This window comes from Aristolochia californica, unplaced genomic scaffold, assembly GCF_029961685.1.
Source record: "Aristolochia californica isolate CCGP_79_NKW_82.1479 unplaced genomic scaffold, dmAriCali1.0.hap1 SCAF_12, whole genome shotgun sequence".
Lineage (NCBI taxonomy): Eukaryota > Viridiplantae > Streptophyta > Magnoliopsida > Piperales > Aristolochiaceae > Aristolochia > Aristolochia californica.
In genome coordinates, this window is record NW_027181793.1 from 4,103,807 (window position 1) to 4,116,899 (window position 13,093).

General features: G+C 41.9%; 1 protein-coding gene across 1 annotated transcript in view; it reads right to left on the reverse strand.

Annotated features, from left to right (window-relative positions):
* LOC137945910 (probable glucan 1,3-alpha-glucosidase) overlaps positions 1-13,093 on the reverse strand; it is a 76,734-nt gene that overhangs the window by 8,884 nt on the left and 54,757 nt on the right. Inside the window, exons 4-5 of the mRNA XM_068791999.1 lie at positions 9,530-9,740; positions 9,226-9,432 (exon numbers count right to left, since the gene is read on the reverse strand). Of these exons, the coding sequence (XP_068648100.1) occupies positions 9,226-9,432; positions 9,530-9,740 (418 nt within the window). The remainder of the gene's footprint in view (positions 1-9,225; positions 9,433-9,529; positions 9,741-13,093) is intronic.

A 13,093-nucleotide genomic window follows, 5' to 3' on the forward strand; every position in this document is an offset into this window, starting at 1 on the left:
ACTTGCACTCGGCGAGAAAATGTTTAAGACTCCTGAGACGAGGAAGGACACGATTAATCTACCTCCCCGAAATGATCTTCAACATTTCCCCCCACCCCCCCCCCCCCCCCCCTTCAAATGTCCATTTCGAAAAACAAACTTCCTAAATCCTCTTTCTCTGTAGCACCCGAAAACCCCCAACAAAAAATCCCCCAAATCCCCCAAACTCCTGATAAGCTCCCAGTCATAAATCTAGCCCTAGATCTTTTCGAAAAAGGAAAACAAAAACTAAGCACAAGCCTCATCGTGGAATCCCCCTCGGCAAGATGGAATAGTCTCAGACTTGCTCTCTGGTTCGGCAAAATTTTCTCTCTTCAACCAAAAATTGCGTGGATGGCACCCGGGAAGTGGCTGGTTACTATGAAATCGAGAGAGGAAACGGAAGAAATTCTGGGGAATAAGAAATGGCTACGAGAAGAGGAACTATTCGCGGCGGAATGGGAAACAACTCCGGTAGGACAGGTTCTCAGCCAATGGATTTCAATCCGTGGCCTACCTATCGAACTATGGACGGAGGAGGTACTCAGTAAATTTTTTACTTCTTTCGGAAAGATAATACAATGGTCGGAATCCACGGCGGATGGCTCCAAACTGGTCGTTGCAATGGCTTTCGTCAACCCCAAATGTCACTGGAGAGAGACAAGATACCAAAAATTGAGCTTCGGGGAAGATTTTGTATGGCTAGAAATGTCTTTCGGGGAGATTGGTGTACTGCGGCCATCGGAAGGTCGCCGAACACGAAAGAGAAGCACTATGCCGGAGACTCCTGCCAGCGGGACTGCGGGACGAGAGGGAATTTTTCGAGAAGCGTGTCGATCCCGGAAAAAGAGGTACGTCTGTCAGCTAAAATAAATTTGATCTCTGATTCAAATTCTGAAAAAGGAGACGCTGCAGTCGAGGCGTATAATGGTATTTCGAAATCCCAGAGAACTACCGAGGGTAGTGTGTCTGGGCTCTCTTCCGTGTTGCCCCTCCCAGCACTCAACAAACCACACACGGTATCCGATGAGCAATGCACCCACTCCCTCCCCACTTTATTTCAAAATTTAAATCAAAACAAGGAAAAGGGTGTACGAAGCACAAATCCTTTCTCGAAAACCATGTCTCTTCAAAATCAAAAAATAAAAGGTCAGCGTATCCCGGAAAATGAGCTTGGCTCCGAAATCGAGTCTGACTTTGCACGTCTCTCGGATAATACTGGTCTTTCAACTTACTCAAATTCCAAAAATACCCTCTCCCCTATCTCAGCGTCATTCTTTTCATCCAAACCCAAGTTTACCGCTCCTCCCGAGATTACAGAAAGGACAAAACAAAAAGAGAAAATAATTTTGAACCTCGAGCCAAGAGCCTCTCATATGTGTCAGCCCGAGGAACCAGTAATCGAATCGGGTTCTGATGATTCAATTTCAAAATTAGGAGAAAGGCAGGAATCCGCCTTCCCCCCGACTTCTGTCTCTCTCGGGGAATGGAATGAACATTCTCAAGGGGCTACTCTAAGTCTTTTTCAAGGATCTGACACGCAGAGAAAAGATAGATTGGTGATTTCTGCAGAATTATCAAACACTCAAGTGAAGACTGATCAGGCAGAATACCCAGGCCAAGGAAAACTACCTATCATGGCTCAAGCTCTCCCCATCTACGGAATACTTTCCAGGAAAGTAGAAGAAATTTGGAAACTAATTTATCTCAGAGAGAAGCTACTAGCCCCGTGGTAAAAAAGAATGTAGAATCGGCTCCTCCTCCCACGGACAGAGCTGAGAGTATTGTAAAGGAACTTCGCATAGAGAAAAAAAAATATGACGAAGAGACATGGAAAAATATGATGGAATTGGCACGCTTAATGGGCGTGATGTATCATGAACAGCTGAATGGGGACATTATGGCGTTGGGAGTTCAAGGCCAGGGTAGCAAATGATCTTGTTGTCTTGGAATGTCAGAGGGATTGGCTCTACCCGGAAGCACGGTACGATATCAAGTTACCTATCTCAATTTAAGCCTTCTATTGTCATATTCCAAGAAACAAAGTGTCAAGAGATGACAGACGATATTGCCAAGGAACTTTGGGCGTGCCCCTCAATCAAGTGGGCATCGGTGAATGCAATTGGCCACTCCGGAGGTATCTTTGTTGCATGGGACACGACTAAGTTTGACTCTCTTAATATCATGGAAGGTCGTTTTTCTTTGGGTATTCAGTTCAGAGATCTTTCCACTAACAGAATTTGGTGTGTGGGTGGAGTTTACGGTCTAACTAGTTACAGGGACCGTAGCCTACTCTGGGAGGAGCTTAGTACGCTTCTGGAGAATTGGAATTCCCCATGGCTCCTTGCTGGGGATTTCAATGCCATCAGATACTGTCATGAGAAGAGCCCCCCGGCTACTCTGATTACAGCCTCTATGCGAGGCTTCTCAGACTTCATTGGGGGGAATGGTCTGGATGAGATTCCCTTATCCGGTAGGAATTACACATGGACAAACAGTCAACAGCAACCCGTATTATCTAAATTGGATAGATTCTTGGCATGTAACAACTGGCTGCAGATGTTTGGAAATGTTACTGGAAGAGTTCTGAACAAGGTAGGCTCAGATCACTGGCCTATCTTGTTGACATCGGTGTTTGAAAAATGGGGGCCTTCGCCTTTCCGGTTTGAAAAATGGGGGCCTTCGCCTTTCCGGTTTGAAAATTCTTGGTTAATGGAGGAAAATTTTGAGTCTCTTATTGATGGTTGGTGGGATGAGGGTCCAAGTCTTGGCAGAAGGGAGTGGGCATTCCCCCTAAAACTGCGCTTCATTAAAGGAAAAATTAAGGAGTGGGCCACTAGTCGTCATACCTCTTTGATTGCCGAGAAGGCTTCCCTCATATCTCAGATTGCGGCTCTGGACGTGGTGGAGGAACAAAGGTACTTAACTTCTGATGAATTTTCGCTTCGAGTCTCTCTCAATTTTAAGCTCAGCACGATTCTGCACCAAGAGAAAGTTCGATGGAAGCAAAGAGCTAGATTCAAATGGCTAAAAGAAGGAGATGCAAATACCAAATTTTTTCATGTCGTCGCTTCAACAAAAAGGAGGTCCAATCGAATTACCTCATTATGCATTAATAATGAGGTAATGTCGTGTCGGATCTCAATAACTAACGAGCTGGTTAAGTTTTTTACAGAACTATACTCGGAGGAGTGTACCAGCAGGCCGAAGCTTACACACATTTGTTTTTCTCGCATTTCCCCAGCAACGGCAGCACTAATTGAATCTCCTTTTTCTTCGGCTGAAATTGAGCGGGCGGTCCTGGGCATGGAGAGTGACAAGGCACCTGGCCCAGATGGTTTTAATGGAGACTTTCTGAAAAAGTTTTGGGCTCGGCTGAGAGAAGATATAAGTGCTATGATCCACGGCTTCTTCAGAAACGGCATCACATACCACAGCATTGGCGCGTCATTTATCACATTGGTGCCGAAAAAAGCAAGTGTTGAATAACCTGAGGATTTTCGCCCCATCAGTCTGGTTACGAGTGCATATAAAATCATTGCAAGAATATTAGCACATCGTTTAAAGGCAGTGTTGCCCATCGTCATTCACAGAGGTCAAGGCGCTTTCCTAAAGGGGAGAGAGATTCTGGATTCCACAATGGCTGCACACGAGCTTATGGATCATTTCAGGTGTAATCAGGACCCAAGAATCGCCCTAAAGCTTGATCTCGAAAAAGCTTTTGATATAGTAAATTGGATCCTGCTTGATGAAATAATGGAAAAAATGGGATTTAGTGAAAGATGGCGATTTTGGATTCGGAATTGTGTGGGTTCAGCATCATATTCCCTCTACTCAATGGCTCGGTATGTGGATACTTTAAAGGAACCAGGGGTATTCGACAAGGGGACCCTCTTTCCCCGCTCCTATTCAACATAGTAGCAGAATTCCTGTCCGCTATGTTCTATTCAGCGGTCGACCTTGGATGGCTACCTCCAACAAGTCCGCACCGGGCTTTTAATATTCCGATCCTTCAGTACGTAGATGATACTATTATTTTTGGAGTCGGAGATATGCACAGTGTTAGGAGGATAAAGGCAGTATTGGGTCTTTTTGAAATAGCAACTAGGCAGAAAGTTAATTGGGGGAAAACATCTCTCATAGGATTTAATGTGGACCAGGAGAACCTTGCAGAGATGGCAAGTTCATTTGGTTGCTCTACTACTGCACTACCTGCCAAATATCTTGGTCTCCCTCTCTTTCATGGGCGACTTTCTAAGAACTTATGGAACCCGGTGCTGGAAAAAATTGAAGCTCGTTTAGCAACTTGGAAGGGGCGGCTCCTCAGCAAAGCAGGTAGATTGATACTCCTCAAGTCATGTATTGCTGGCATACCAAACTATGCGCTATCCTTTATGCCCTGCCCGTCATCGGTATGCAAAACCATGGATAAATTGAAAAGAAGATTCCTTTGGAGAGGTTCGAGTGATTCCTTTAAATATCACCTGGTTAGGTGGGATGAAGTTTGTTTGCCTAAGAAATTAGGTGGACTTGGGATTCGAAAATCAAAAGAACTGAACAAAGCCTTGCTTCTTAAGTGGATATGGAAGTTTAACACAAATTCATCAAACCTTTGGAAGGATATGGTTCGTACCAAGTTGGGTTGGAATTCTTTATGGTGGATGTCAGGGGGAAATCGGAGAAGGCTATCATCAATTTGGAGATCTCTTCATTTACTTCTTCCAGATTTCTCCTCAGCTTGTAGATTTTTTGTGGGTAACGGCAGGTCTCTTAAATTTTGGGACGATTGGTGGACAGGACAGGAACCTTTGAGAAACTCTTTTAGCAGTATATTTCTTATCTCCACTCAAAGGGAGATAACAGTGGCAGATACTTTCGAGGGAGGTGTTTTGAGTCTCCATCCCAGAAGGGGTCTTTCTGATGTAGAAGCAATGGAAGCAAGCCGCTTACTGGATTCTTTGAATCATGTCAGAATGAGGCCTTCTAATGCAGACAAGCTCATATGGTGGCCTGACAAAAGCGGTAAATTCTCAGTTGCATCTGCATACAGACACATTAATGGTTGGGACTCAACGCAGAGGGAGCTTGATATTTATTTTGTGTGGCGGCTTTGTTGCCCTCCAAAAGTAAAATTCTTCATGTGGAGTGCCTGCCAAAATAAGATCCTTACAGCGGATGTGCTTCGAAGAAGGGGTCATCCCTCAATAGACTTGCTATGTCCTCTTTGTAACATTGAAGAAGAATCTGCCAACCATACCCTGTTATTATGCCTGTATTCTTGAAAGGTTTGGACCTCTATCTTTTGCAATTTCGACTTGCAAATATGTATCTCTGCAGATCTGTTCAGCTTTAGCAAGTCAATCTATGGTTATCCCTTTCCTGGGCTCGGTAAAATGATGCTATCGGCATGTGCCAGTTTTGTGCCATGGGGGATTTGGAATGAACGGAATAAGAGGAGGTTCGAGGCTAAATTTGAATATGAGAAAAATGTAGCGGACAAAGTGATGGGCCAAATATCCACCTGGCTCTTGACAAAAAAACCTTTCAGTTCTTTCAAGGGCACTTCTATTCGTGAAAACCGGAGCAATCTAGCAAGGATGCATTTGGGGACCAAGACTCAAGTTATGAAAGAGTGGGTGCCCCCAGAGGTTGGATACTTAAAGTTGAATTTTGATGGTTCTTCTCTCGGTAATCCGGGGATAGCAGGTTTCGGAGGTGTGATTTCAGACTCATTTGGCAACCAGTGGTTTTCTTATGCGGGTCCATTAGGCATCTCCGACTCAACGTCTGCAGAGCTTCATGGTCTTCTCAACGGGCTCCGGATCTTCAAAGATAAATGTAGTGGCCCAATTCACATTGAAGGGGATTCCAAGGTAGTCATTGGATGAGACCGTGGACCGTGGCACTTCTTTCCCGCCATGGAGGCATTGGGAAATTTTCCAGGAGATTTTAGAGATTGCCTCTATTTTCTTGTATTTGGTCTCACACTCCGAGATCTGCAAATTCAGCAGCAGATGTGCTTGTCAAACAGGGAGCATCTCTTCAACATCTTGTTGTTACGGATATGCTCCCTATCTCTTTGTAATTTTTTGTTTTTAATGGATTACATCTTTATCAAAAAAAAAAAAAAAATCTCCTTACCAGCCTCTCCAAGGTAAAAATTCGAGCATCCTTGCCGGATACACTTATTTGGACCCCTTGCCCCAAAGGATCTTTTACCACTGCTTCGCCCTATGACTTCCTTCGCAATCCCAACTCCCCTCAAACTAGCCACCCTGGGACCATTGCCTTACTTTCCCCACCTCGTGTGAAAATTTTCATTTGGAGTACTTGTAGAAATAAAATTTCCACCTCTGATTCCCTCATTAGGCGCAGCACTTCTGTCTAGGATCCCTCTTGCCCTTTTTATCAAAATACTTCCGAAACAGCCACCCATGTCCTTCTCCACTGCTACTGCAATTTGGACTAGCCTCCTTAATAGAATCAGCCTCTAGTACTGTATCTCCCAAAATCTGTCATCCACTATCCTCTCAGTGACTAGTGCTAGACTACCAAAACTCGAAAAACTGCTCTTATCTAGTTGTGTGGGTCGTATCCTTTGGGCCTTATGGCAGGAAATAAATAGCCGGAAATTCAAATTTAAATCTTCCACAATTGAAGTTCTGGTAGATAAAATTGTTGGTCAAGTATCAACCTGGCTCATGACTCGGAAGGAATTCAGTTACCTCAGTGGCTCAAATCTCAAAGGGTACTGGTGTTTGGTTGCTGAGATGGTGCATCCTACTCGTCCTCCAACAATGACGATTTGGGCTCCTCCATTATAAGCTAAACTTCGATGGTAGCGCCTTTGGCTACTCTGGTCCTGCTGGTTTTGGAGGAGTAAACCATGACGAAAATAGTCGTATCCTTTACTCCTTCGTCGGCTTGTTGGGAATCTCCGACTCCACCACTGCAAAACTCTCTGGATTACTCAACGGGCTTCAGATCTTCCAAGGCCATTTTTTCGGCCCTCTCCTTATTGAAGGTGACTCCAAGATTATCATCGAGTGGTGTGCAAAGGCAAACAATCCTCCCTGATAGCATTGGGACATTTACTTTGAAATATGCAATATAACTTCTCTTTTGAATTGTAGTTGGACCCACATCCCTAGGTTTGCCAATCACTTGGCAGATTCTCAAGCTAAGTTGGGTGTTTCCCTCCAACACTTTGTTGTGGAGGAAGGCCCATCTAGTTAGGTTTGTATATTTCTCTCCTTCTTTAATAAAAGTTTTTACATCCTTCATAAAAATAAAAATAAATCTTCATTGCAAACAATTCAATCTTTCATGAAAGAACAAAGCAGATAGAGGTAGAATGTCATTTCAACTAAGATGCAATAATGAAGAAAGAGGTAACTACTCCATATATTCGGTCTAGTGATCAACTCGGCGATATCCAAAAAAGCACTGGGAAAACGTGATTTTTTGAACTTTTGGGGCAGCTGGGGTTGTTTGACATATACTCTCCAGCTTGAGGGAGTGTTAACAAACAAGAACAGGGGCATTATGGTCTTTTTACCTTATCTTTATTTATGTAATCTTATTCTACATGTCAAATTATGTCTATGGACCCAATTTCATGTAAAAAGGACAAAGAATAGGAGATACAGAGAATTAGGGTTTTTACTTAAAGTAAGGGCAATATTGTAAATTTCTCTCAACAATCCGGGGATCGCTGGATTTGGGGGCGTGATTTCGGATCCATCTGGGAACCAGTGTTTCTCTTATGCTGGCCCGTTAGGCATCTCCAATTAAATGTCGGCTCAGCTATATGGCCTCCTTAATGGGCTCCGCGTGTTCAGAGACAACTATAGTGGTCCCATTCACATTGAAGGGGACTCCAAGGTGGTAATTGGATGGTGTGAGCATGCTTCCCCTCCGCCGTGGCAGCATTGGGACATCTTTCGGGAGATCATAGATATTACCTCACTACTCTCTTGTATTTGGTATCACATTCCGAGATCTGCAAATTCGGCAGCAGAGATGCTTGCCAAGCAGCGAGTGTCCCTTCAATCTCTTGTTGTGAGGGATCTGCCCCCTCTTCCTTTGTAATTTTTCTCTTCTTTATATAATACATCTTTATAAAAAAAGGGCAATATTGTAAATTGTACTCAACCCTAATTATAAATAGAAACTAGGGGACGTGCAGGTCTCCCAACGCATTCACTTTCTCAATTTTCTCTTATCCACTTTCTCTCCATCGCATTCTCTCTCTTCAACCTTATTTCTTCTCAACTTTTTCACTAAGATACATGGAAGAGCAAGAAACAAAATCTAATAGTAAGGTCAAGTGTTTATGTCGGGTATATAATCATGGCATACACTACTTGAGAGTTGATGTAGGTTAAGTCCCTTTCTTAATTCGGGTTCAAAGTGAAGAGCCCATGGTGGTGGGGATGTAATGACCAAGCTACAATTTTCATTGGCAATAATCCTGTATTTAATGAAAGAACAATATTTCAAAAAAATAAAAGAACAAGCATACAAAGGTCAATTGTTACTTCCTCAAAGAAGCAATTATGAGTAGCATGCTCTCAACTTCGTATGTCAAGTCTGCAAACCAGCTCAGGGACATCTTCACTAAAGCTCTTAAGGAAGAAAATTTCCTTTTATAAAAAGTTGAGACTATTTGATATATATGCTCTACTTGAGGAAATGTGGAATTATGCATAGAAGGTAATATTGTAATTTGTCATAGTGGATAGTTTAGGTATTTTGGCTTTCTTGACCGTCTCCTTTGGACACTTATATTATGTTCATTAAGTTCAGTTATTTATGTTAAGAAAGTAATCAATTACGTCATTAAGGAGAGGAGCTTTTCTGCAATTTTTACTTAATTAAGCTAAGAGTGTTTAAGAGAGGCTTAGGGGTCAAACTCAACTCCTAATCATAACTTTTTTAAGTTTGCAACAAACCTGCCTCTTATCCTCTCTTCCTCTCGATTTCTCCTCTTTTCCCAATTTAATCTCAATATTTTACTTCTTCAAGATGCAAATAGTCAAATTTTTCACTAGAAAAAGAAATATCAAAATTTTAAGGGGGAATCAAGAATAACAAGAAGGCACCTCCATTTATTCCAAAATAATTTAACTCACTTGTAGGTCTGTAATAGGTTTTGATCATAAACTGAATAATTCTGAAACAACACGTGAATGCATATGTACGTACCAGAGTGTAGGGGTCATGCTCCATTTGTGTTGTACTCCTTCGCAACCTATCTTTCCTGGACACAATGGTTCCTGCCTTCTGAAAGCAGGGTATTCTATCCTCAGTTGCTTCCAATTTATAGGTCTGGCCACCACTATACACGGCACCATTTTTCAGATCATACCAAGATTGGCCCCCAGGTAAATATACTGAGACATGTTTTGCCCTCTGTCACAAATAGTAACAAAATACTAGTTCAGATAAGTTGATGATCTTCATATTGAAGAAAAATGTGAGAGGGATAGTGAGAGAGAGAGAGAGAGACCTCTTCATAAATACCCTGCACCAGAAGACTGTTCCCAACCATGAAAGCCTCTCCATTATTGAATGTTGCTTCATCTGAAGGGAATTCCATCCACAATGGGCGCATAACTGGAATGCCAGTTGTGCTTGCTTCGTTGAACAAGGTATAGAAATATGGTAGCAAAGTGTAACGAGTGCGTATGGCATCTCTCATTAGCGCAGTATTGTGATCTCTGGACATGTAGCCAAGAAAGTTTTAGTAAACAAAATGAGAATCCATACATAATAACTGCATTATAGATTTAACAGTAGCAAAACTACTTGAAGACGTTAAAAGTAGAAAATGTCCTTGTTATCTTTTCAAAGAAAAAGAATTAAAACATTAGAATGTCATGCTGCCAAATTTGTCACGAGTTACATACATTCTGCAACACACAAATGCGCGCACACACACACACATTCTATATTTTTATGATTGATCATCAATTTATCTTTTTCTTATTTTTATTATTTTTCAACAATAAAAAGGAGATAATAATATTATTATTATTTTTTAAATGATGCTGATTTTTATTAAGGCAAAAGCTCAAGAGAGCATAGTACCAGGAAGGGAAGCCTTCCCAAACAATGAGAGATTGCTGGGAAGTTCCGAATTTTGCCAATTTATCAGCCAAAGAGTTGGTTGATCTAGGAATGAGATTCCAATTACAATGTGTAGAAGATACAACGTCAGCAATCCTATCAGTGATGGGCCAGTGGTGCCAAGGGGGGAGGTTGTCTTTGGAACACCAACTAATAACCGTCTTCAAGTTGCCTTCAATGATTAACTTGCCATGGAGATGATCCCTGAAGATTTGGAGGCCAAACAGCAGAGCACTAACTTCAACAATATTTTTTTTCTAGAGGAGGTGTGAATGTATTACTAAAGAAAAAATTACATACCTTGAAGCTAAAAAGGCATTTCCTCCACAAAGAGATGTTGGAGGGTAAAGCCTTTTTTCGCTTGAGCATCGGCTAAGAGATTAGCAGATCTTGGAACATGTTTCCAAGTGCATTGTAAACCAGAATTAAATTACAAATTTCATCAAAAAGCTCCCAATGACACCAAGGAGGTTTTGATGGTTTTGAGCACCAGTTAATAATGACTTGAGAATCCCCTTCAACCAAGAAAGCACCCTCCTTTTTTTGCTTGAAGAGTTTCAGTCTGTTGAACAACCCATGCAATTCCGCACAAGTAGAGTCAGATACTCCAATTGGACCTGCATAAGTGAAGAGAAGATTCGCTTGATCATCGTGAATTACTCCGCCAAACCCAGCTAGCCCGGACACCCAAGAGCACTTCCATCAAAATTGAGTTTAAAGTGTCCAAGAGGAGGTTTGGTCTTTTCAACCATTATAGGAACCTTCGATGGAAAAGACATACCCACAACATTTCACCAATTTTCATGCATGTTTGTCGCTTTTAAATTACAGAATTCTTTGTGAAGGAGAACCCAAGAGCTAACTTGACCGATGATCTGTTCACAAAGAATATTCCGAGGGAGAGCTTTCTGATTGAACTTACGATTGTTTCTTTCTTTCCATAAATTCCACACAATGTGCCCAAAACAACAAGATCAAAATTTTCCCCAACTTTGGAAGATGAGAGCTAACCAAAGTTAAGATTTTATGCAAATCTTGCGAAGGGCAATATAATAAACCGATTTTGTCCATTAATTCGGTCCAAATCTTATGAGCATATTCGCAATGTAGAAGCGTGTGATCTGCTGTTTCAGGGGATGTGTTGCAAAATGGGCATTCTGGATTAGGAATATTAATGCCTCGTCTTTGCAAAGCGACAGAAGTTAAGATTTTCTTACGACATACCGTCCAGATGAAAAACTTAACTCGAGGAGGAATCGGGAGCGACCATGCAAAGGCAGCAGGATGTTCTGCGTGGGGAGGCGGATATGAAATCATATGATGGTACGTTGAAGCTGTAGAGAACATACCTTGTTTGTTGGGCGTCCAGATGAGTGTATCGGAAGAGCTTTTTAAAGTCATACCAGAAAGCAAATTGACCAGGCAGGTGGCTTCAACAGCTTCAGAGTCATTCAACGCTCGCCTGAGATGAAGATTCCAGCCGCCCGAAGACTGCCAATGGTCAGAAATCTTTGAGCTACGAGATCTTGACAGTTGATATAAGCGATGATGACTTTTCTTTAAACAACTTGACCCTATCCACCAATCCATCCAGAATAGAGTATTTGTACTGCTCCCAATGTAGCATTTGACGGCAGATTGAAGGTAGGTAAGAGTTTGGCAATTTTCTTCCATATGGGGGATAACTTGTAAAATCTTCCCCCGTCCGTCCACCAGCCATTATCTATTCCGGATTTAATTGCAACCATTCGGCGCCACGGCAGATTGGGTTGCATGGTGAACTTCCAAATCCACTTTAAGAGCAGAGCCTTGTTTGTGGTAGCAATGTCCCAAATCCCGAGGCCCCCCATTACAAGTGGTTTACAAACATCTACCCATTTTACAAGATTAAACTTTTTTTCCCCATTTGGCCCATCCCATAAGAATCTTCTTTTCAAAAATTCAATTCTATCCCAAATAGATGTTGGACAATGGTACAAAGATAAAAAATAGGATGGGATACCATGAAGGCAAGATTTGATAAGAACCAACTTACCAGCTTTGGATAAAAATTTCCCTTTCCAAGAAGCCAGACGCTTCTCAAGCCGCTCAACAACCGGATACCAGGAGTTTTTCTTAGGCAAGAGCGGAGTCAAAGGTAAGCCCAGATATGTGCTCGGAACGGACGCTACCTTACAACCCAGATAGTTCGCCATTGAGTTGAGAATAAAGGCTTCAATATTAAATCCAAAAATTGATGTTTTTTCCCAGCTTATCTTTTGACCAGAGGTCAATTCAAAGATGTTCAAAATTGCTTTCATGTGTTTGATTTGTCTCATGGACCCTTCTCCAAAAAAGATAGAGTCATCAGCAAACTGTAGAATGGGAACGTCTTGGTTTGGATCAGAAAAAAAAGGACTTAGCCAACCCGAATGTTTAGCAAACCGGATCATAGAGGTAAGCTATTCTCCAATGAGAGTAAAAATAAATGGAGAAAGGGGGTCGCCTTGTCTTATCCCCCTAGAAGCTTTGAAATAACCTCGAGGTTTCCCATTTACCAAGACAGAATAAAAAGGAGAAGAAATACAGCTCCTCATCCAGAATTTCCATCTTGTGCCAAAACCCATACGGTCAAAAAGATAGTCCACCAGTTTCTAATCAACCCGATCAAAAGCTTTCTCAAAATCAATTTTCAGAACAAACCTTGGAAGGGAAGATTTTTTTAAAGAATCAAGGAGTTCATGAGCTGTTAGAGAAGAGTCCAGGATGTTTCTGTCTCGGATAAAAGCACTTTGACAAGGATTAATTACCTTGTAAAGGACTGCTTTCAGCCGATTAGCCATTAGACGCCCAATTTTATATGAACTAGAAGTGAGACTAATAGGGTGAAAATCTTTGGGTACCTCTGAATTAGTTTTTTTAGGAATAAGTGCAATAAAAGATGCGCCGATTCCAGAGTGAGTTA